General features: G+C 25.1%; 2 protein-coding genes across 2 annotated transcripts in view; both read right to left on the bottom strand.

The window, feature by feature from the left end:
• LOC117177214 (ankyrin repeat domain-containing protein 29-like) overlaps window positions 1-24134 on the bottom strand; it is a 52392-nt gene extending 28258 nt beyond the window's left edge. Inside the window, exons 1-4 of the mRNA XM_033367802.1 lie at window positions 23924-24134; window positions 23801-23837; window positions 20319-20429; window positions 15905-16003 (exon numbers count right to left, since the gene is read on the bottom strand). Of these exons, the coding sequence (XP_033223693.1) occupies window positions 15905-16003; window positions 20319-20429; window positions 23801-23812 (222 nt within the window). The 5' untranslated portion in view covers window positions 23813-23837; window positions 23924-24134. The remainder of the gene's footprint in view (window positions 1-15904; window positions 16004-20318; window positions 20430-23800; window positions 23838-23923) is intronic.
• On the bottom strand, window positions 14796-15571 carry LOC117177285 (EKC/KEOPS complex subunit Tprkb-like). Its single transcript, XM_033367914.1, has 2 exons — window positions 15449-15571; window positions 14796-15385 (listed from the first exon to the last, which is right to left on the bottom strand). The coding sequence occupies exon 2, from the start codon at window positions 15366-15368 to the stop codon at window positions 14820-14822; it is 549 nt and encodes a 182-aa protein (XP_033223805.1). The 5' UTR covers window positions 15369-15385; window positions 15449-15571; the 3' UTR covers window positions 14796-14819.
• Window positions 24135-25097: the final 963 nt, after the last annotated feature.

Genomic DNA, 25097 nt, shown 5'->3' on the forward strand with positions numbered 1-25097 from the left:
GTTGTTTTTCTTTGTTGAAAATTCAGTTCTGTTGATAAAAATTAAAATCTTGTCTTAACATTGCAGTTGAAAATTCATCTGTTTGGTTGGAAATTTGACTATCTTAATAAAAATTTGACTATATTGTTGTAAGTTTGTTTTTTTCTTTGTTGTAAATTCTATTTTGTTAATGAAAAATTAAAATCTTGGCTTGACACTGCAGTTAAAAATTCATCGGTTTAGGTGGAAATTTGACTATCTTGGTGGAAATGGAGTAATCCCGTTGTAAATACGTGTTTTCTTCGTTGGAATTTCAGTTTTGTTATTTAAATTTTGACTATATTGTTGAGCATTTTTCTCTCGTGATAAAAATTGGACTAACTTGTAGTAGTTTTTTTTAAATTCGTTTTTTCTGGTTTAAAAATTCATTTTTCTTACTGTAAATTTAAAATCTGGACCAGGGAATTGACTCGTTACATTATATGGTTTCGCTGCACAGACTTTAAAGGCCTTCAGCGAGCGCCAATTACTATTGTCGTAACGAAGTCCAAAACCAGTTTTTTAATCTTTTTTATTTTCATTTTTTTAATAAAAATTGAAGTGCTTTGTGATCAATTCGTTCTTTGGTTGCAAATTGATAATTTCAGTTGAAAATTAATCTTTTTGGTGGGAAATTTGACTATCTTGATGAAAATTTGACTATCCCGTTGTAAATTCGATTTTTCTTCGAAAACTCATCTGTTTCGATAAAAAAAATTGGAATATCTTGTTGAAGTTTTTGTATCTCTTGGTGAAAATTTGACTATCCCGTTGTTAATTAATTTTTTCATCGTTGAAAATTCAGTCTTGGTACTGAAAATTTGACTATCTTGTTGAGAATTTGACTCTCTTGATGAAGAATTAAAATCTTGACTTAATATTGCAGTCGGAAAATCATCAGTTTGGTCGAAAATTTAATTATCTTGTTGAAAATTTGACTATCCCGTTGTCAGTTCATTTTTTCTGGTTGAAAGTTTATTTTTGTTACTGAAAATGTAAAATGTGGACTAGGGAGCTGACCCATTAGATTGCATGGTTTCGCTGCACTTGCTTTAAAGGCCGTCAGCGAGGGCCAATCACCTATGTCGTAACAAAGTCGACAACCGGTCTTTTATCCACTTTTAAATCCACGTAAGAACGTGAATTTCGCTCTCGATGAGGGAACTGTCTATAAGTAGAATGTTTAGAAACGTTCTTCTATTTAAAGATTTACACCTCGAAGTGTCAAAAAATTTCTCTAATTAAGAGAAACGGGTCTAATTGGCATTTCGATCTTTCATTAAACTAGAACATTCTGCGCAATAATATTACTCTTTCGTTACAGAAAAAACTGTTGATTTTCCAGGATACAATTTTTTTATAAATTGTACAGAAAGATCTTATTATAAGAGTTCTTGTAAAATCTGTGCTGTCCCAAAGTAAGGGAAAACCTGGCAATCTTGGGGTGAGGGTTCCACTATTATGTTGAAAATTTGTCTTTTTTAATTCAACTTTTTAAAATTTTAAATGGAAATCTTGATGTTCGAAATACCCAATACAACGAGAATTCACCTCTTTTTATTTAAAATTACTCTATTTGGTTGAAAAATGAACCACTTTCTTTAAAAATAATTTTCTTGTAGATTGATCATTTTAGATTAAAAATTGATCTCTTTCGTTGAAAATTAATATTTTCATATAATAATTTACCTGTTCAAGTTGAAGATTCTTTATTTAAGTTTGAAACTGATTTCTTTAGTTACAAGTTTCATTATTTTGTTGAAAATTTGTTGTTTTGATTGAAAATAAATTTTATTAACTGAGAATATAATTATTATATTTTGGGTTGTACTATCTTGTTAAAAAATCTTTCTTTTTTGGTTGAAGATTGATATTTTTAACTGATAATGTAATTTTTTCCATTTTTGATTAATTTTTTTTTCTTTTTTTGGGTAAAACACTAATTTTTTTGGTTAATACATTTCAAAAATTCATATTTGCAAAGTTCAATTATCTTTAAAATTTATTATTTTGGTAGTAGTCTCATTATTTTATTTGAAAATTCATCTCTGGTTGAAAAATAAACTATTTCTTGTTAAAAATTCGTCTTTTTGGCAAAAAATTAATATTTGTGGTGGAAAGGTCAACTGTTTTCTAAAAAGTCTTCCTTTTTGGTTAAAAGTTTAATTACTTGAAATTACGTGACTATTCCCCTTTTTCTTGAGAATGTATGTTTTTTGTTGTTATAAAATGCATATATTGGATTGAAAATTCGACTTTTTTGGTAAAAAATTTATCTTTTTGTTCAAAAACTCATTTCCTTAGGTGAAATTTGATGTATTATGTTGAAGAATCATCTTTTTGGTTGAAAATTGAACTTTTTAATACGTAATAAGGCGTATAAATGCGTAATAAGGCGTATTAACGCGTAATAAGGCGTAATAAGGTGTGGTAATGTGTAATAAGACGTATCATAATAAGGCGTATTATACCGCAATAAAGCATGGTAATGCGTAATAAGGTGTATTAATGCGCATTAATGCGGAATTAGGGGTATTATTTCGTAATAGGACGTATCAATGTGTGATAAGTAATAAGGCGTATTAAATGGCAATAAGGCGTGTTAATGCGTAATAAGGCGTGATAATGCGTAGTAAGTTATAAGGCGTATCAACTTATAAAGCGTATTAAGTCGCAATAAGGCGTGGTAATGTGTAATGAAGCGTATTATTTCGTAATAGGCTTATTGTTACATAATAAGGTGTGGTAATGCGTAATAAAACGTATCAATGCGTGATAAGTTATAAGGTGTATTAAGTCGCAATAAGGCGTAGTAATGTGTAATGAGGCTTATATTTGAAAAAATAAGGCTTATTATTGCGTAATAAGGCGTAGTATTGCGTAATAATGAGTAATAAAGCGTAGTGATGCGTAATAAGGCGTATTAAAACGAATTCTCAATTTTACCACTAATAAAAGTAGCCGGATTTCTGTAAAAACTGTATTGTTTTAGAATCTCTGCGGTTGTGTAACAGGTAGGTATTACGTCTCAGTTGTGTTCCTGAACTGCTTCACGAAGCGTGTAACCCCATAAAAAGTGCATTCCTCGTAAACCCATCTTCACTTTTTTTATATGCAGTCATGATAAAATTTTTATTTTTCCGGATCCTGTTTTATGCAGATAATCCAAATAATCCATATGTCTTAATATTACTAATAAAATTAATCTCTCTTTCTTCAAAAATATTTATATTTGTTTGGGTTAAATACGTAACTACTCGGCGAAAAATTGGTCTGCTTTGTAGGAAATTCGACAAAATAGTTGCTAATAATTGCTAACTCTTAGTTGCTAATTTATCTTTTTAGTTAAAAATTAAACTATTTTGTTAAAAGTTCAACTATGTTGTTTTTTTCCAACTATTCAATTTTTGTCGAAAATTGATTTCTTTTTTTGAAAATTGAACTCTTTTGTAGAAAATTCGTGTATTTTATGTAACCTCATATTTAGGAGTTGTTGCCCTCTCGAAAAAATATAAATATAAGTTTGATATCAATTTCTCCGAATTATATAAGTTGTAAGTGGACTGCTGTGGATTATTCCAAATTACAGGTGGATTACTTCGAATTACAACTAAATATTTTTTATATGATATTTATTACAAGTGGACTACTATTTTATATGGATTAAAAATGGATTACCCTGGAGTACTCCGCACCACAAGTGGATTTCTCCGAATTATATAAGTTGTAAGTTGATTTTTGTGGATTACTCTGTATTCCAAGTGAATTACTCCAAATTGTAAGTGGATTAGTCCAAATTACAAGTGGATTTCTGTGGATTACAAGTGAATTTTTCTTACAAGTAAATTACTCTAAATTACATGTGAATTACTCAGAATTTTAAGTGAATTACTGCTAATTAAAAGTGAATTTCACCGAATTATAAGTGGGTTTCTTTGGATTAAAAATGGATCACTCTGGACTATCCGCTTCGCACGTGGATTTCTTCGAATTATATCGGTTTCAGTTGGATTCCTATGGATTACTTCGAATTACAAATAGATTATTCTGAATTACAAGTGAAATACTCCGAAAATACACTTGTAAACACGCAGTAATCCACTTACAACTTATATAATTCGAATAAATCCACGTGCTGTCAGGAGTATTCCAGATTAATCCACTTGTAACACATAAAACTTAAGAGTTATCCACTTGCAATACAGGTTACTTGGATTAATCCAATTTTAATGCATGTAACTTGGAGTAATCCACTTGTAATACAGAGTATTTCACTTGTAATTCATATAACTCAGAGTAATACACTCTTAATCGCAGTAATATAATTGTAATCGAAGTAATCCATTTGTAATCCATGCAACTCTGAGTAATAGACTTGCAATTCGTAGTAATCTGCTTGTAATTGAGAATAATCTACTTTTAATTCAGAGTAATCCATGTAACTCGGAGCAAACCATTTGTAATCCAGAGTAATCCACTCTAATATAGAGTATACCTATAGTAATCCATATAATTAGAAGGAATCTACTTTTAAGTAAGTGTAATCCACTTGTAATCAATATAACTCAAAGTAATCCATTTGTAATATGGAGGGATCCACTAGTAATTTGGATTAATCCACTTGAAATTGCAAGTATTCAACTTGTAATCCACCTAATTCAGATTAACCCAATTATCAGTCGGAGTAAATCAATTGTAATTCAGAGTAATCCACTTTAATGCAGAGCATTCCACTTTTAATCCATATAATTCAAAGGAATCCACTTTTAAGTAAGTGTAATCAACTTGTAATCGATGTAACTCAAAGTAATCCATTTCTAACTCGAAGTAATACACTTGTAACTTGGAGTAATCCAGTTCAAATTTGCAGTATTCCACTTTGTAATCCATGTCACTCAGAGTAATCCACTTGTAATTTGGAGAAATCTGTTAAAAATTCATAATAGTCCACTTCTAATCCATGTAACTCAGAGTAATCTAATTTTAAGTTGGAGAAATACGTTTGAAATTAACAATAATCCACTTATAATCCAAGAAACTCACAGTAATCGACTTGAAATTCCGAGTAATCCACTTTTAATCCATGTAACTCGGAGCAGGCCAATTGTAATTCAGAGTAATCCACTTAACTTCGGAGTATTTCAGTAGTAATCCATATATCTCCAAGAAATTCATTTTTAAATCAGAGTAATCCACTTTATTGAAGACTATTTCCACTATTAATCTATATAATTCAAAGGAATCTACTTTTAAGTAACTGTAATCAACTTGTAATCGATATAACTCAAAGTAATCCATTTTTAACTCGAAGTAATACACTTGTAACTTGGAGTAATCCAGTTCAAATTTGCAGTATTCCACTTTGTAATCCATGTCACTCAGAGTAATCCACTTGTAATTTGGAGAAATCTGTTAAAAATTCATAATAGTCCACTTCTAATCCATGTAACTCAGAGTAATCTAATTTTAAGTTGGAGAAATACCTTTGAAATTAACAATAATCCACTTATAATCCAAGAAACTCACAGTAATCGACTTGAAATTCCGAGTAATCCACTATTAATCCATGTAACTCGGAGCAGACCAATTGTAATTCAGAGTAATCCACTTAACTTCGGAGTATTTCAGTAGTAATCCATATATCTCCAAGAAATTCATTTTTAAATCAGAGTAATCCACTTTATTGCAGACTATTTCCACTATTATTCTATATAATTCAAAGGAATCTACCTTTAAGTAAGTGTAATCAACTTGTAATCGATATAACTCAAAGTAATCCACTTGTAAGTTGGAGAAATCCGTTTGAAATTAACAACAATCCACTTGTAATCCAAATAACTCACAGTAATCGACTTGAAATTCCGAGTAATCCACTTGTAGTTCAGACTAATCCACTTTTAATCCATCTAACGCGGATCAGACCACTCGTGACTCAGGGTAATCGACTTTAATTCAGAGGATTCCACTATTAATCCATATAATTCGAAGGAATCTACTTTTAACTAAGTGTAATCCACTTGTAATCCGTTTAACTCAAAGCTGTCAACTTCTAACTCGAAGTAATCTACTTGTAATATGGATTAATCCACTTGCAATCCATATAATTTAGAGTAATACACTTGCAATCCATTTAATGACCGAACGACCCTGGTTTTGTAGATATGCTATTAATGAAGTGAAAGTGTGCCGTTTAATTTCCGCGAGTTTATGCGCCAATCCCCTTCATGCTTCTTCTGGGTGCACTGAGAGTACGCGTCCTTGCACAAAATGCCAGGAAAAGGTCAACGAAACTTAGAACTTATGTGCACTATGCACGAAAATACTTTTTTCCTGTCTCGTTCTCATCGTTTTTTTTTTCTTTTTAGACAAAACAGTAAAATTTTCAGACAAACAAAAAAAAACGTTTTCAACAAAATATTTATATTTTCAACCAAAAAGATGTCTTTTTTACAAAATTAATTGAACGCTTAACTCAAAAAAGACAAATTTTCAACAAAATAAAATCAATATTTAATCAAAAATTGACTTTCACAAAACTGTCTTCATTTTTAACAAAAAAATTTAAATTCTTACCAAAAACATGAATTTTCTACTGGGAAGGATTTAATTTCTATCGAAAAAGAGGAATCTTCAACAAAGTAGTTAAAGTTTTAGCTATGAAAGATAAATATTTAGTCAAAAATAGTGTTTTTCTATTTTCAACATAAAAAAGTAATTTAAGAAAACGAATTTTCATCAAAATAGATAAATTCTTATTCAAACAATTAATTTTTAACCAAAATTATGATTTTTCAACTAAAATAGTTTAACTTTCAGTTAAACATAAATTTTCAACGAAAAAACAACGGTTTTTTTCACAGAGTAGTTAAATTTTTAACCAAGTAGTTGCATTTTTTACCGAAAAGATTAGTTTCCTATAAAAAAACACAAATATTTAACAAAATATATGAATTTTCAACCAAAAATTATAAATATGCAAGCAAAAATGGAATAGTTAAATTTTCAGTTAAAAAGTTTCTTTAAAAAAAACAACAAATTTTCAACAAAATAGTGGTTCAATTTTTTGTAAAATACTTGAATTTTTAATCAAAAAGATGAATTTTTAACAAGAAGATTAATTTTCTACAAAAAGATGAATTTGCAATAGAATGCACGATTTTTAAACAAATAGTTAAATTTTAAACAAAAGATTTGAGTTTCGAACCAAAAATATGAATTTTCAAGCAAGAATCTTAATTTTCTAAAAAAAAAGAAATTGCTACAAGAAAAGAAACTGCAACAAAATTAATGATTTAAATCAAAAATTCTCAACCAAAAAACAACAATTTTTCAACAAAATATTGAAATTTTCAACCAAAAATGAAATAGTTAAATTTTCAGTTTAAAAATTAATTTTGAACAAAATAGTTACAGGTTCAGCCAAAGGAATTATTTTAAACTAAAATGATAATATGACAAACTCGAATAGGTTAATTTTCATTCGCAAAAAAGTTTACAATTAAAAAAGAACGATTTTTCATCAAATTATTTAAATTTTCAACCAAAGAGATGAGTTTTGAACTAAAATTATTAATCTTCAATTGGAATTGTTTAACTTTCAGTTAAAAAATAAATTTACAAACCAACAAACACTTATTTTTCAACAAAATTGTTAAATTCACCACCAAAAAAATTAATTGAATAAAAAATCATGAATCTTCAACTGGAATAGATTAATTTTCAATTAGAAAATAATATTTAAATTTTCAAATAAAAAATATAAATTTCTAAATAAAAAGTTAAAATTTTAAGTGAAAGAGATAACTTTCTAACAGAAACAAAAATAAATTTTTAACTCCGAAAATTAAATTACAGTCAGAAATTAAATAAATTTGCAGTTAAAGAAAGTAATATTACAAAAAAGGTGAAAAATATTTAACCAACAAAATTAATTTTTAAGCATGAAAATGATTTAAAATAATAATATAATTAATAATATTTCTTTTATTTGTGCTCTTAATTAATGACTATCCACTGTAGGAATTTTCACCTAGTACTATTATTTATTTAGAATTCTGACTATTAAGATTATTATATTTTATTGTAAAAGAAAATTTTCACGAGACATTAAAAAAATTCTCTGTCCGAAAAATTCTTTTTTTTTCTTTTTTAGTGAGGAGTCAGCTTATTTGAAGATAACAACAAACTTTACAGTTATTTCGGTGCTTGGCAGTCGCGACTCAAAAATCAGGTTAAGGCCATTCGATGGGTTGCTAAAAGGGAAGCAATCATTTATGCCAGTTAAGTGTTGAAGTTGAAGATAAACTGCAACGAATTCCAATTTCAGTCAATAATATTTTTTTTTTAATATAAATTTTTAAAGATTTCAAAAATGAAAATATGTCGAAAAAGATTCTTGAAGATTCTAAGATAATTTTTCTTTAAGTTTTCAGGAATTTATTATAAATTTATATATTTTAGTTGAAAATGTATGTACTTTTTGGTAGAAAATTAATATTTGTGTTTAAAAATTCATCTGTTTGGTTTAAAATTTCTTTTATTTTTTGCAGTTATTAACTTTCACTAAAAATGTAACTGTTCCATTTTTTATTGTAAATTTAATCTTCTTTAATCGTCTTATATTATTTTTTATTTACAAGAATTAATTTTACGAGAAAATTGTATAAGATTTCAAATGATTTCCTAGAAATTTTTTAAATAACTGGGAAGGTTTTAAAAGACAAATTTCCAATTTTGCAAGATTAAAAAATTTGTGTAGGTTTAAGCAATATTTATAAAATGTAGATTATTGAAAATTTGCAAAAAAAAGGCGTTTTAAGAATTTTGAAATGTTTCAAGATTTACATTTTTCTAAAAATTATTTTTAATAGATTATTTAAAAATATTTGTTAACAGATTCAAAAGATTTCCAAAATTGTCAAAAAATAATCTCGAATTTTTCCTAGAATTTTGTAAAATCGTGTCAAATAAAAAGATTGTATTAAGAATTTTCTGGATACTTTTACGACATATCTGAAATCTTCAAAAAACTTTTTTAGTTTTCTCAATAAAGCTAGAAAATTTATATACCTAAAAAACAAATAGTTATAAAAATTTTGATTTTGCATTGAAAATTATTTTTCCCCTCAAATGAGACTTTCATTGATTTTTTTTTTCGTTTTTGACTGAACAATCTTTCATGGTTGAAAATGCAACTATTTTGTTAAAAACTTGCCTTTTTTGGATGAATTCAAAATTTTTTATTTCAAATTAAAATGATTTTTAGTTGAAAGTTCATCTTTTTTGTTGATATGTAACTACTTTTGTTGAAAAATCTTCTTTTTGGAAGAAATTTAATCGTCTTGTTTGAAAATTTCTGTTTTTAGTGACATTATTTTTTTAAGGATTCAATTATTTCGTTGGAAAATCGCCTTTTTTGTATGATTAAAACTGTTTTATTTTTCGTTATAAATTCCTCTTTTTTTGTTTAAAAATTAAAAAATTGAACCATTTTATCAAAAAAAAGGTCTTTTCTCGATGAAAATCACTGTTTTTAATTACAAAATAATCTTCTTTGTTGTTTTTTTATGCTAGTTCACATAAAAACAGAACTAAAGTTTCTACTGAAGAAGTATAGCCAAAAAAGTTTCAAATATTTACCTTTTTTGACATAAAATTATTTCTTGATTACACAAAATTGTTCTGTTGTAGACTCTATTCAATTTTTATGATTCTTATGAATAATAATCTCTTAAGAAAATATAATTAGTTCTGATTGCGTCATATATTTGACGAAGAAACGTCTTCACTTCAACTTTGACTTCAACCAATCCGAGATCCAATCTTAGAATCTAAGATAAGCACTTAAATAATTGTAGGAGCCTCAGTTAAGAATGTAAATAATACATTAAAATAAAAAATTAATTCGTTTATCTGAAAGTTTAATCACTCAATTTTTACCTGAAAATGTACCTTTTTTAGTTAAAAATTCATAATTTTGGTAAAAAAATGAGCTATTTTGTTGAAAATTAGTTTTTTTTATGTGAGGGGGGGGGGGGAGATAATTTTTTTTAAATTAAAATTTCACCATTCCATTTTCGGTTTAAAATGCATCTTTTTTAGTTCAAAACTTTTTTAAACTGAAAATTTAACTATTCCATTTTTGGATCACAATTATTCTTTTTTAGTTGAAAATTCAATTTTTTATTGGTTAAAAATTAATTCGATACCTGAAAATGTAACTGTTCCATTTTTTAAATTTTATCTTCTTTAGTTCGACAATTGAATTTTTTGCTTAAAAAGTATAATTTTAAGTTTAACATTTATTTTTTTTTAGTTAAAAATTCAGGAATTTGAGGGCATTTTTTTTACTTGCCTAGAAATTTATTTTATTGTAATTTTTCGGTTGAAAAATGACCTTTTTATGGAAAATTCCACAATTTGGTATAAAATTTAACTATTTGATGGAAAAAGTTAATTTTTTGTGTGTGGAGATTCATAATTTTAGTTGAAAATTCGTTGTATATTGTGGAAATTTTGGTTTTAATTGAAAATTTAACTATTCCATTTTCGTCAAAAATGTTACTAGCTTGTCGAATATTTGGGAGTTTTCTTAGTTAAACATTCATTTTGTAACTAAAAATTTAAGTATTCAATTTCTGGTTAAAAATCTATCTTATTTAGTTGAACATTCAACTATTCCAATTAAAAATTCATCATTGTAGATCAAATGTATCTTTTTTATTTAAAATTTAACAATTCCAGTTGAAATTTGATTATTTACTTTAGAAATGTAACTTTTTTGTTAAATCTTTTTTTTCTAGTTAAATAATAATTTTGTAACTGAAAATTGAACTATTTCATTCTTCCTTGAATAATTATCTTTTTAATTAAAAATTTAAATACTTGGTCAAAAATTAATTCAAGACTGTGCCAACTTGAATATTTAATGAATGACCGCGAACTATTTTTAGCAATATTTAGATTTTTTTTAAAACTCAGCATATTTGCAGTATTGATGACGTAAGTGACATTTTACTTGTCATAAAAAGATCAACATCTCTTGTGAGGTAAGTTACCATTTTCAGCCAAGGACTAATTTTATTTAAGAGTGACTTCATCTTTTATTAACACATTTTTTCAATTATTCGAACTGAAACATATACATTTTCTACCGAAAATTCAATAGTTAAATTTTTAGTTAAAAAATTAATTTTTTACAAAAAAAAATGAAAGTTCAAAAAAAAAATAGTTACATTTTTAACCATAGAGATGAATTTTCAGTTAAAAGTATGAATCTTTAATTGTTATGGTTGAATTTTTAACTAAAAATGATAATTTTTCAACCAGGAATGGAAATAAACAAATTTTCAGATAAGAAATTAATTAACCCAGTATTTGAAGTTTTAATATAAAATATTAATGTTCAATGAAAAAGATAGATTTGGTACCAAAAATAAGAATTTAAAAAAATGCCATTTTTTCTACATAGTTGAACTTTCAATTTAAAAGATTAATTTTCAACTAAAAAATATCAACTTTAAATGAAAAATTAACCAGCTAAATTTTTCGTTTATAAAAATTAATTATTCCAAAAAAAAAAAACACAAAGATACATTTTAACGACAATGATTAACCTTCATTTGGAACAGTAGAATATTCAACTGAAAAAATATGGATTTTCAACCAGAAATTCAATAGCAACGAAAGATATGAATTTTCAATTAAAATTATTAATCTCTAACAAAACAAAAATTCAAGAAAATATTTTAGCTTTCAACCTAGTATTTCAACTTTTAACCAAAAAGATGAATTTTCAACCCAATGTTTGAATTTTCAATTTAACAAGATACATTTTTAACGGTAAAAGATCAATTTTCAACCAAACATGAAATAGTTAAATTTTCATTTATCAAAATTAATTTTTAATAAAACCAACGATTTTTTAAACAAAATAATTTAATTTGTAACTAAAATGATAATATAAAAAATTAATTTTTATTAAAAGAAACCGAATTTTCAATTACTTGTGTTTAATTGATTTTAAGTTACAAAGTATCATTTTGGTTTTTAACTAATAATTTTTAGGTAAAAAATTATCATTTCAGTTCAAAATTCATCACTTTGGTTGAAAATTTAACTGTTTTTATAAACATTTTGTTAAAAATAATTTTTTTAGTTGTAGATTCATAATTTTAATTGAAAGTTTATCTATTTGGATAGAAATTTAACTATTTTGCTGAAGATTTTTTTTTGCATTAAAAATTTATTCTAATTTTATCCTTTTGTTTTAAAGTCAACCATTCCACTTAAAAATTTATAATTTTCGTTGAAAGTGTATCACTTTGTTTGAAAATTCAATTATTTGGTGGGACCTTTTTATTTTCTTTTTTAGTTGTAAATTAATTTTTTTCAACTTAAAGTTTCTTGAAATTTTAGGAATTTAAAGCGTTTTAAATTATATTTAATATAATATTCACATTAATTTTACTTTTTTTATCAATCCTATTTTGAATTTCAGTTTGTTTTCATATTTCTAGATTAAATCAAAAATATGAAGATGTGAGACGAGTCCAGTGACTCTTCAAGTTTCACCGACCTTTTGACGGTTTTTTTATGTATAAAAAAGGGGCTCAACGACTTCCTGAATTCTTTTTATAAGAGGAACTCGAGACGCTTTTTGTTCTCAAAAGAGAGACGGGCCAGAATCTATGCTGAGTCACGTATGCTACAATCATCTGGATTTTCTGCTTTCTATTAAAAAAAAAATCAGATGCAACAAAAAATTATAAATAAATAAAAATATATGTTTCTTAACAATATTTCGTTTAGAAATCGCAAATGTCAACAAAAAAATGGATTTGTCACCAAAATGATTAATATCCTACCTCGAAAGAAACTTTTTAAATAAAACTCATGAATTTTCTACCTAAAAAGTCTGAATTTCAAAATATGTATACATTTTTTATTAAAAGGGATACTATTTCAAACATAAAAAAAGAATTTAAAAACAAAAATTTCAACTGAATAAATGAATTGTCAACCATAAAGATGAACTTTCAATTAAAGAATTTATTTTGAACCGAAAAGTTTAATTTTTAACCGGAAGGATTAATTTTCTACCAAAAAATTATAATTTTGCTCAAATTCATGAATTTTCATTTAAATAGAATAAATTTTCAAGCATAAAAAAAGAATTTTCAATAAAATACTTGAATTTTCAAATAAATATCACAATGAGTCTAATTTTTAATAAAATTAATTAATTTTCATTTAAGAAGAATGATTTTTTTTTACCCAAAATAAGATTTTTATATTTTTAGTTTAAAAAAATTAATTTTTAAGTATAGAAAAAACAATATTCAAACTGTTGAATTTTCAACTATAATGAGGAACGCTCAGTAAAAATAAAATAAATTTTGAACTAAATAGTTGATTTTTCTACAAAAAAAAATAAATTTTCAAGCAAAAAGATTAATTTTCTACCAAAAAATATTAATAAAATACATGCATTTTCAACTCCAAATTGAATATTTAGATTTGAAAAAATTAATTTTTAACCATAAAAAACAAATATTCAATAAAATAATTAAATTCTCGAGCAAAAAGATGAATTTTCAACATCAAAATTAATTTTCTACCATAAAAGATGAATTTTCAACAAAATCCATGAATTTTAAACCAAATAGTTGAATTTTCTACCAGAAAGACTAATTTTCAACTAAAAATAATACATTTTCAACTCAAAATGAAATATTTATGTTTACAGTGAAAAAATTAATTTTTAACCCTAATAAATGAATTTAAGCAAAAAATAGTTACATTTCCAACCAGAGATAAATCTTCAACTGCGATAGTTAAATTTTAAATCAAGAAGGTAATTTTTTATCTGAAATGATCAATATTTTATTTGAATGGTTATATTTTCAACTAAAAAAGATGCAGTTTCAACCAGAAATTTAATAGTTAAATTTTCATTTAACACGAATTCTGAACAAAATGGGTAAATTTGCAAACAAAAAGATGAATTTACAATTAAAATTAATCTTCAACAGAAAATTTTAACTTTCAACTCAATATATGAACTTAACCCAAAAGAAGAATTTTTAATAAAAAAAAACAACTGAATTTTCATACAAAAAAAATGAATTTTAAACCAAATAGTTAAATTTTTAAGTAGAGATGAATTTTTAATTAAGACGATAAATCTTCAACCAAAAAAAATTGATTAAAAAATATATATTTCAACTTTAAAACCACTATTAGAGCTTTTAACGAAAAACATGAATTTTCAGCTAAAAGATTGATTCTGCAAAAAAAAAACCTTTAACAAAACATGAATATTCAGAATTTAAAAATAATATTGTATTTAAATAATTCTGTTTTTGTTTGGAAATTGACATTTATAATTTTTTTTTAATTCAATAATAAATTTTAATTTTGTACTTAAATTTTTAAAAATTCGAGACCAACCAGAAGTCGCGCACGCGTTTGTTTTGAGTGTCGCAGCCCCCGCGCAGAAAATCTTAGTCACGATTGGTCTTCCTTTTTTTTTGAGGAAAATAATTTCAGAACATTTAAAAAAGATTGTTTAAACAAAATTTTGTTCCACTTTTTCAAGTATTCTATTAAGACTTAATTATAGTTCTAATAGGGTACGAAGACCTTGTCTGTAGGCGCGGGGCGCCTACTTTGACTGGTTTTCTATTCTTCATAAACTACTAAAATACAACACAAAAAAATTTTCAATTGACAAATCTTTATTTTCAAATTTTATCAAATACAATCATTACAAAGCTGTATTTTCAAGAAACACAAAATTTTTAGAAAGATACAAAATCCTTCACGCTAATTCTAGTCGCAATCGAGTCCACTAAAGTCGACACTTGCAACTCAGTCTCGTTAATTTTATAAATCTTCTGAATTTTTTCCAAATCCGAAAAATCTCCAAGTCTAGAAACTGGAACTTGCTCTCCTTGAATCAGCTCCAAAATACTCTTCATCCCAGCTTCCTGCGCACCATCTTTGTGGATCAATCCCACCATGATGTCCGTATCGTTATCAACGCTCCCAAAAAGATTCAAAGCCTTCGAAATACTCTTCGTTATCGATAAATTGTACAAGGTTTCAGTAAAAACCGATTTCGTCACAAGATCTCCAAACATTTCTGCACATACGGCTTTATTTGCTGCGACGGCCACTTGGAAGGGATCTATTATCAGAGCCGGTTTTAGTAAACAACACCGCAGCTCTCCAGACAACAATTTGTCCCTTATTTCAGCCGTGTTTTTCACATTTGTGAACAATGCCAAAGTTATGAACTTCTCACTTTGAGGATCCAGAGGAAAGGTCAAGGTCTTCGTGTCCTCCATTTTTTTTTCTTCTGAGACTGCAATATTCGCATTTTCAGGATTCAGAAATATAGAACTCTGGCTGAGTCTGTACTACTTACCGTTTTTCGAAATCGTGGAAAAAATCCAGAAAGTTTACTAAAAAAAATTAGGCTCCACGACTCAAAATTGACTAATTTATTTGATAAAGACGAACACTCTAATTTTCTCGCCACGTTATGGACGCAGAATGATGCCGAAAAGGCTGTTTCGGACTTGAGGTCGACGCATGAGCAGGCGCATGAGCGAATCTTCGCGCAGTTCTCCGGCGGGAAATTTGAATTTTTTTTCACTTCTAAATTTTGTTATTTAATTTTTTAAATGAAATTTTAAATAAAGTAAATGTTTTATAATACATTTTTTGATCAGGATGAATGTTTTTGTTTTTATTTTTGGGAAGAACGGTTGTGGAAGAGAGAGTTGCGAATAAAGAATGGAAAGAGAGATTGAAGTGGGCTTTAAATCCGGGTCATTCATTCGTTCAAGGAAAGAGAGGCAATTTAGAGTTTATGACTTACCAGCCTCTTTGCATTAGGATCCGCCCCTTGCTGCAATAATTCGGCAACTCCGTCGATATGGCCACCAGCGGCTGACAACATTAATGGTGTCGTTCCATCCTGCGCGAATAGAAAAATAATTTAATCAATTAAATTGAACAAAAGCAATTGTTAAAACCTTTTATTATTATTTATAATAATATTCTCTTAGAATAATACTAGAAAGTTGCAGTTTTTTTCTCAAATTTTCCACTTTTTGTCCACTTTTCAACTAGAGTGAGTTCAGAAATAATTCATATTGACAAACATAATTGTTTAAATAATTTATTATTATTTTTAATAATATTCTCTTTGAATAATGTCAGAAACTTGCCGTTTTTTCTTAAATATTCAACTTTTGGTCCACTTTTTACTTAGAGCGAGGTAATAATTGTTGAAATTAAACAAAAATAATTTTTTAAACAAATTTCTATTGTTTATAACTAGCTTCTTATATAGTAATGCTAGAAAATCGCGGTTTTTCCGAATTATTCAACTTATTTTTAACTTTTCAGTAAGAGCGAGGCAATATTGAATACAATTTAACAGAAATAATTGTTTAAACCATTTATTTTTATTCATAATAATATTCTCTTAGAATTATCTTATAAAGTTGTAGCTTTTTGTCAACTTTTTCACTTTTTGTCCACTTTCCAACTTGAGTGAGGTAATAATTCTTTCAAGTTGTCAAAAATAATGGTTGAAACAATTTATCATTATATTTAATAATATTTTCTTTGGAGAATGTTAGAAAGTTGCGGTATTTTCTAAAATTTTTATCTTTTTGATTACTTTTCACTTACATTAGAGTGTAATAATAATTAATGAAATTTAAAAAACCCAATTGTTTCAACAAATTATTATGGTTTTATCTTCTTTCGTTTACTTTATCTTCTACTGAATTATTGCTAGACAATTGTAGTTTTTTGTGAAATTTTTACATTTTTGTCCAATTTATACTTAGTGAGATAATAACTGATGAAAGTCAACAAACATAATTTTTTAAACAATTTATTGTTATGCTCTTAGAGTAATACTACAAATTCGCAGATTTCTCTCGAATTTTCAACTTTTTTAACTGTTTAGTTATGAACAAATAATGAGTAATAATATTAATTTAAACAAACAGGCTCTTAGTAACTACTTCAAGAAAGAATAGTTTATATGAGCCTTAGATAAAATTTGAAGAATATTTCAAATATCTGTTTTATTTCAGAAAAATTTACTCACAAGAAAAAAGAGATAATTGCATGTTGTAAAATAGTTATACAATTTATTAAAGATTGTATGATTATTGTAGATTCTAGAATTTATTCTATAATTTTTTATATATTGTAGAATTTATTGCAGATTGTATAATTTTTTTATAATGTTGACGTTATTATAAATTCTACAATTTATTTAATAACGTAGATTATAAAACTTATTTTGGATTTTACAATTTATGTCTAGAATTAAGATTGTGCTTTTATTGTAGATTACACAAGTTGCTGTAAATTGTCCAATTTATTGTAGAGTTTACGACAATGTATAGTAGGTTGTACCATACATTTTTAAATTTAGATTGCAGAATTAATTGTAGATTGTAGAATTTTATCTATATTCTACAATTTATTTAATAACGTAGATTATAGAATTTATTTTGGATTATAAAATTTATTGTAGGATTCAGATTGTGCTTTCATTGTAAATTATACAATTTATTGAGTATTGTACAATTCATTTTTTAATTTAAATTGTAGAATTTATTGTAGACTGTACAATTTATTTTAGATTCTACAATTTATTGCATATTTATCAATTTACCACAGATAGAATTTCTTTTGTAGATTGTATAATTTATTGTAAGTTCTACAATTTACTGTAGAATATTTACTTTATCGCAGATTGTATCTACATTGGTAGTGATTGCAGATGGAACATTTATTTCAGATTCTATAATTGGTTGTTAAATTGTTTAATTTATTGTAGATTTTTAATATATTTAGCTATTACAATTTATTATAGATTGTGCAATTTATTGTAGATTATGCAATGTATTGTTCATTTGTAGTGTAATTGGTAAAATTCATCATATATTGTAGAATTTATTGTGAGTTGTATAATTTTTTTTGACAATATATTGTAGATTGGAATTTAGCTGATAAAATTTGTTATAGATTGTAAAATTATTTCAGATTGTACAAATCATTTTATATTTTACAATTATTGTAGATTCAAAAATATCTTTTAGATTGTACAATTTTTTATTAGATTGTACAAGTTATTGCAGATTAAACAAAATAATCAAGATTTTATTTATCTGGTAACATTTATTATGGATTGTACAATTATTTCAGATGGTAAAACTATTTCAGATTTTACAATTTATTATAGATTGTAAAACTATTTCAAATTGTAAATTTTATTATAGATTTTTCTAATTATCATTAGTTGTACCATTATTTTAAATTGTACAATTTATTACAGATTGTAAAATTTATTGTACATTTTTACTCAAGATTGTGCAATTTTTTGTTAGATTGTAAAAGTTATTGTAGATTTGTATTATAGTTGGTACAACTTATCATTGATTGCACAATTATTGCCAATTGTACAATTTGTTGTTGGACTGTTCAATTTATTGTAGATTTGACAATATATTGTAGATTTGTATATAGCTGGTACAATTTATTATGAATTGTACAATTATTTCAGATAGAAAATTTTTATTATAGATTGTGCAACTATTTTAGATTTTACAATTTATTATAGATTGTACAATTATTTTAAATTGTACAATTTATTTTAAATTTTACAATATATTCAAGATTTATATTGAGCTGGTACAATTTTTTAGGGATTATAAAATTATTTCAGGTTGTACAATTATTTTAAATTGTACAATTAATTACAGATTTTACAATTTATTGTACATTTTTACTCAAGATCATGAAATTTTTTGTTAGATTGTAAAATTGGTTGTTAGATTATTTAATTTATTGTAGATTTTTTTTATAGTTGGTATAACTTATCATAGATTGCACAATTATTGCAGATTGTACAATTTGTTGTTAAATTGTTCAATGTATTGTGGCTGTTACAATTTATTGTACAATTCATTATAGATTCTTAATTATTTTAGATTGTACAGTTTATTGTAGAATTTTATTTCAGCTGGTACAATTTATTATAAATTATACAATTATTGAAGATTGTACGATTAATTATAAGTTGTATAATTTTTTGAAGTTTCTACACAATTTATGGCAGATTAAAAGTTAAGAAATTTAAATTAAATTAAAATCCTAATTAAAAATCCTATTTAACGTCCAATAATCAAATTGATGCAAAATCCTGTAAAAAAACAAGAACCCAACGAACAAAACATAAACAAAAAACAAAAAAATTCTACTATATTCTGAAAAAAAAAATTTGGTACAAAAATAAAAAAGAAAATGAGAATAGCGTGTTACCGCAGATTATTAAATTTATCATAAATTGTACTATTTATTACAAGTTGAATTATTTTTTAGAATTTGTACAATTTATGGTAAATTGTTCAATATTGTACAATTTGTTGTTAGATTTTTCAATTTATCATGGATGGTACATTTTATTATAAATTGTACAATTATTTCAGATTTTACAATTTATTTTAAATTGTACGATTATTTCAATTTGTAGCATTTATTGCAGATTATAAATTATTGTAGATTCGAAAATTTATTTGATATTTTACAATTTATTGTTAGATTGTTTAATTTATTGAAGAATTTTTATTTATTTAGCTGGTACAATTTATTATAGATTTTACATTTGATAGAGTCTACAATTATTTTAGATTGTACAATTTATTACAGATTGTAAAATTTTTGTAGATTGTACAATTTATTATAAACTTTCATTGAAAATTTTTTTATTTGTTGTTCGATTATTGAATTTATCATAGATTGTACAATTACTGCAGATTGTTCAATTTATTATAAGTTGTATAATTTTTTTAAGATTCTAAAATTTATTGTTAGATTGTACAATTTGTTGTTGAATTGTTAAATTCATTTTAACTTTTACAATTTATTGTAGATTGTACAAATTCTTGTACATTACTTAATATATCATAGAATGTACAAGTGTTTACATTTTGCACAATTTATTGTAAATTGATGATTTTTTAGATTTTATTTGAGGCTTTACAATTTTTTTAAAATGTACAACTTATTGTAAGTTGTGTAAATTATTGTATATTGTTTGATTTATCATAGATTATAAAAGTTTTTGTAAAATTTATTCTGCTAGATGTTTTGAAGGGTGGAAGTAAGATTAGCATTTAATGGCGATAGACAAGATTCTATACAAGTTTTTCAGAAAAACTTGCACAGCATTTTTTTCTAGAGACTTGTTTGCAGACACTGACCTTGTCCTTGCAATCGACATGAACGCGCCCAGAGTCCAGAAGAACCTGAAGACGTTTTGCGTCACCTCTTGCTGCTGCTAAATGCAGCTCCACGTCCCATGGCGATTCTTTCTGCAACCGGAAATTATTTTCTTTTATTCAAATATCTTTTAGGAATACATTTTTTTTTCTTTTACTTCCTGGATACACCGAGAAGCCAGAAAACCGGAAATGACAATTGCGGAAATATCGATTTATTTTGAAGACTTAAATTTTGAAACTTAAAATTTTTATTGTTTAATTCAGGACAGGGGTAATTCGAAAACATACAATTTTTAATGTTTAATTATCAAATTTAAACATTTCAAATTTAGAATTGTTTTGCAATGAAAATTTGTTAATTTGAACATTTATTTTCGTTAATCTAGAAATTCAAAAATTAGAAACTGTTGACTTTTGAATGCTTGATTTATAAAAATTGGTAAAAAATGTACTAACTTTTGATTTAACATTTCGATTCCGGTAATTTCGTAAGTAGCGAATTCTGAAATTTGAATTTTACCAAAAATGGAAATTTAAAATTAATATAATTACCTTAATAGACTTGTATAGGCAAAATTATATTCACGATTAAAAAAAAATATTTTTATGTTGACGATTGTACAATTTACTGCAGATTTTTATTGTAGAATTTCATTGTCGTTTTAAAATATTATTTTTTATTCTTTTTTAGGTTTTCCTTGTAGACTATACAATTTATTATTGATTTTTATTATACATTTTAAATTTTTATTGTAGATTTTGATTGTCGATTGTAAAATTAATTGTCGATTTTTATTGTAGATTTTCATTGTAGATTGCACATATACGTTTGGAAGTAGATTTTTTTTTAGATTGTACAATTTATTTTAGGTTTCCATTGTAGATTGTTTGTAGATTTTTATAGATTGTACAATTGTTGAACATTGTAAACTTTATTGTAGTTTTTACAATTTATTGTAGAATGTACAATAGTCTTAAGGTTAACTATAAATTGTACAATTAGTTATGTTGTACATTTTATTTTATATCATAAAATTTATTGTTATATTGTAGAATTTGTGTTGAAACTGTATAAGTTGTTAGAATATATTATTTGGATTTTGATTGTACAATTTAATGTTGGATTACTGAGTTTATTTTAAATTGAAAAATTGATTGTAGATTGTATAATTTTTTGTAGATTTTTAAATTATTATAGAATCATAAATGTATTTGAGATTGTATAATTTATTGTTAGATTTTACAATTATTATTGTAGATTGTACAATTTATTGTAGAGTTTACAACTATTATAGATTCAAAAATTGATTGTGAATTGTAAATTTTATTTTAAATTGTACAATTTTTGGTTAGATCTTTTAATTAATTGCAAATCCAAATGTACTGAACAAGATTGTAACAGTCATTTTAGATGGTACAATTTTGTATCAGATTGTTTAATTCATTGTAAATTCAAAATTTTAGTGTAAATTGTACAGTTTATTTTAGAATGTTTTATTTATTGTAGATTTTAGAATTATTTTAGGTTGTAAATTTTATTTTAAATTGGACAATTTGTTGTTAGATTGTATAATTTATTGTAAATTTTATTTTAGATTGTGTAATTTGTTGTTAGATTGTTTAATTTATTGTAGATTTTACAATGATTGTAGATTTGTAAATTTTATTTTATATTGTAGCATTTATTTTAGATTGTACAATTTATTGTTGGATTGTTTAATTTATTGTAGATTTTATAATTATTGTAGATTGAACAATTTATTGTAGATTATAAATTTTATTGTAGATTGTACAATTATTGTAGATTGAAAAAATTATATTAGATTGTAAATTTTTTTTTATATTGTAAATTTGTTGTTAGATTGTTTAATTTATTGAAAATTCAAAAAATTAATGTAGACTGTAAATTTTATTTTAGATTGCACAATTTCTTGTTACATTGTTTAATTAATGGTAGATTTTACATTTATTGTTGATTGAAAAATGTATCGTAGATTGTAAATTTTAGTGTATATTGCAACATTTATTTTAGATTATTCAATTTGTTTTTAGATTCTTTAATTTATTGTGAATTGAACAATTCATTGTCGATTGTAAATTTTATTTTAGATTGTACAATTTGTTGTTAGATCGTTTAATTTATTGTAGATTTTACAATTACTGTTGATTGAAAAATTTATCGTATATTTTAAATTTTATTGTATATTGTAACATTTATTATAGATTGTGCAATTTGTTGTTAGATTATTTAATTTATTGTAGATTTTTAATTTAAACTTAGATTGTAACATTTATTTTAGATTGTACAATTTATTATTAGACTGTTTAATATATTGTAAATTAAACAATTTATTCTCGACTGTAAAATTTATTTTAGATTGTACATTTTGTTTGATAGATTTTTAACTAATTGTAGATTTTACAATTATTCTAGATTGAAGCATTGATTGTAGATTGTAAATTTTATTTTAGATTGTACAGTTTCTTGTGAGATTGTTTAATTTAGAATAGATTCTACCATTATTTTATGTTGTAAAATTAATTTTAGAATGTAAAATTTATTTTAGATTCTATAATTTGTTGTTAAAAAGTTTAATTTATTGTAGATTTTACAATTATTGTAGATTGAAAAATTTATGTTCGATTGTAATTTTTTTTATATTGTACAATTTGTTGTTAGATTGTTTAATTGATTGAAAATTTAAAAACTTAATGTAGATTCTAAATTTTATTTTAGATTGTTTAATTTATTGTAAAATTTGTTTTTAGATTATTTAATTTACGTAGTGTATCCAGACACGGCATTTTTTACGGTATTTTAATATTGTAGTCCGGAATCTGGTCACGGAAGAGTGGTCACATCTCGCAACATTTTTCAGTTCCCCTTTCAAATAAATACTTTACAGTGACTGCTCACAGAAGAGTGATCTGTCAAATTTGAAACCCTTTTTCAAGTTTCACTTTAAAAAATACGGAAAATATTATACTATTTTTTCAAAGTAGCAAAAAATATTATCGGAACAGTTCTTATTGATACAAAAAATTTTCGGACCAGAAACTTTAAATACGGCAAAATTTGCCGGTGCTCAATACTCAATCTTTAATCCACTGTAAATTTTATAATTATATTAATTATTATTGTAAATATATAATTATTGTAAATGTTATTTTAGATTGTAAATTTTATTTTAGATTGTAAAATTTATTGTAGATTTCTATTTTAACTGGTAAAATCTATTGCAGATTGTATTATTTTTGTAGATTGTAAATTTTACTGTATATTTTATCATTTATTGAAGATTGTAAAATTTATTGCATTTTATACATTTTATTGTATATTGCACAGTATGTATTGTATTAATTTCTGATTTGACATTTTACTTTCGGTAATTTCGTAAACCGGGGATTCTGACATTTGGAATTTACCAAAAAACTGAAAATAGTGAATGTAATATAATTACCTTCATAGACATGTCAAGGCGAAATTGTATTCACCAGCTGAAAAAAAAAAATTTCTTTTTTCACATTCGAAGGAAACTCACGCGAGCGAAACATTAAAAATGCATTTCGATCATTTTGCATACGTGTCCGAAGTTCGATTATCTGAACATAGTGCATCGGAAAAAAAGCTGTTCAGTATTTTGAAAAAAGACAGTTCTGTTTCAAATTTGATTTGAAATTTTCGAAAAATTTGCAATATTGTCACGAAACTTGGGACACATCACGTGTTTAATTTCCACTTTTTATCGACACAAACGTCAAATTTGTTTTGTAATCTCGCTCCGGGTGACTTTAGCGAACGAATGATCGACGCGGAATGCCCTCCCGGCTTTTAAGTTACCTTTTCATTTTGAAATGTTCCTCTGGTTGGCGCCACTATGCAGAGCAATTTCTCAGGAAACTGGAAAGTCGATATTTCAGGTGCATACGAATTCCGGCAGAGTTCGGCCTCAAATACATTTTTTCCGATAAATATTAAGCAATTTCATATATTAGAATATATTTAATAATATCAATAATTTTAAATAATAATTTCATAATTTAGAATAAACTTGATAATTCATTTAATAAATTAATCATTTAAAATTATTTTCATAATTTAGAACAGATTTAACAATTTAGACAAATCAGGCACGACTGACGACTGAAGAATCCCGAAAAATAACATTCCCAACACTGTAAAATTCCTGAATTGGAAAATTCTATAATAATAGAATTCCCGTAAAAAAATCCTGAACTAATTAGAATATTCTCGAATTGGAAAAATCCCGACAGGAAATTGATAAACTTAAGCAATCAAACAAATTGTTTAGAAATATTATTTATTTATTAAAAATACAATAATCGAATATGTTTATAAATAAAGTTATTTTTATTAATGAAAGTTTCTAAAATTATTGTTTGAATTTAAAATAAAATTAATTTCATACAGAAATATATTTTTTTCGATTATTCTTATTTTAAATTCAAACAATAATTTTACAAATTTAAAAAATTGAAAATATTTGTTTTCTCGTGAAAATGTTTGATTATTGATTTTTTAATAAATAAATAATATTGGTAAAAAATCTTAATTTCTTAAATTTTGGAATTTTCTGGTTCGGATATTTCGGGAATTTCACAATTCGGTAATATTATAAACTGATCGGGAATTTTCCAATGCGTGAATTTTATTATTTGAGAATTTTCCAATTTGGGAAATTTACTATTCGGGAATTTTACTAGTCAGGAATTTTTCAGTTCGGGAATTTTATTATT

This window comes from Belonocnema kinseyi, chromosome 1 (genome assembly GCF_010883055.1).
Source record: "Belonocnema kinseyi isolate 2016_QV_RU_SX_M_011 chromosome 1, B_treatae_v1, whole genome shotgun sequence".
In the NCBI taxonomy this organism is placed as follows: domain Eukaryota; kingdom Metazoa; phylum Arthropoda; class Insecta; order Hymenoptera; family Cynipidae; genus Belonocnema; species Belonocnema kinseyi.

Coding starts and splice junctions, on each gene's coding strand:
- LOC117177285 (XM_033367914.1), bottom strand. CDS start 15,368: ATGGAGGACACGAAGACCTTGACCTTTCCTCTGGATCCTCAAAGTGAG.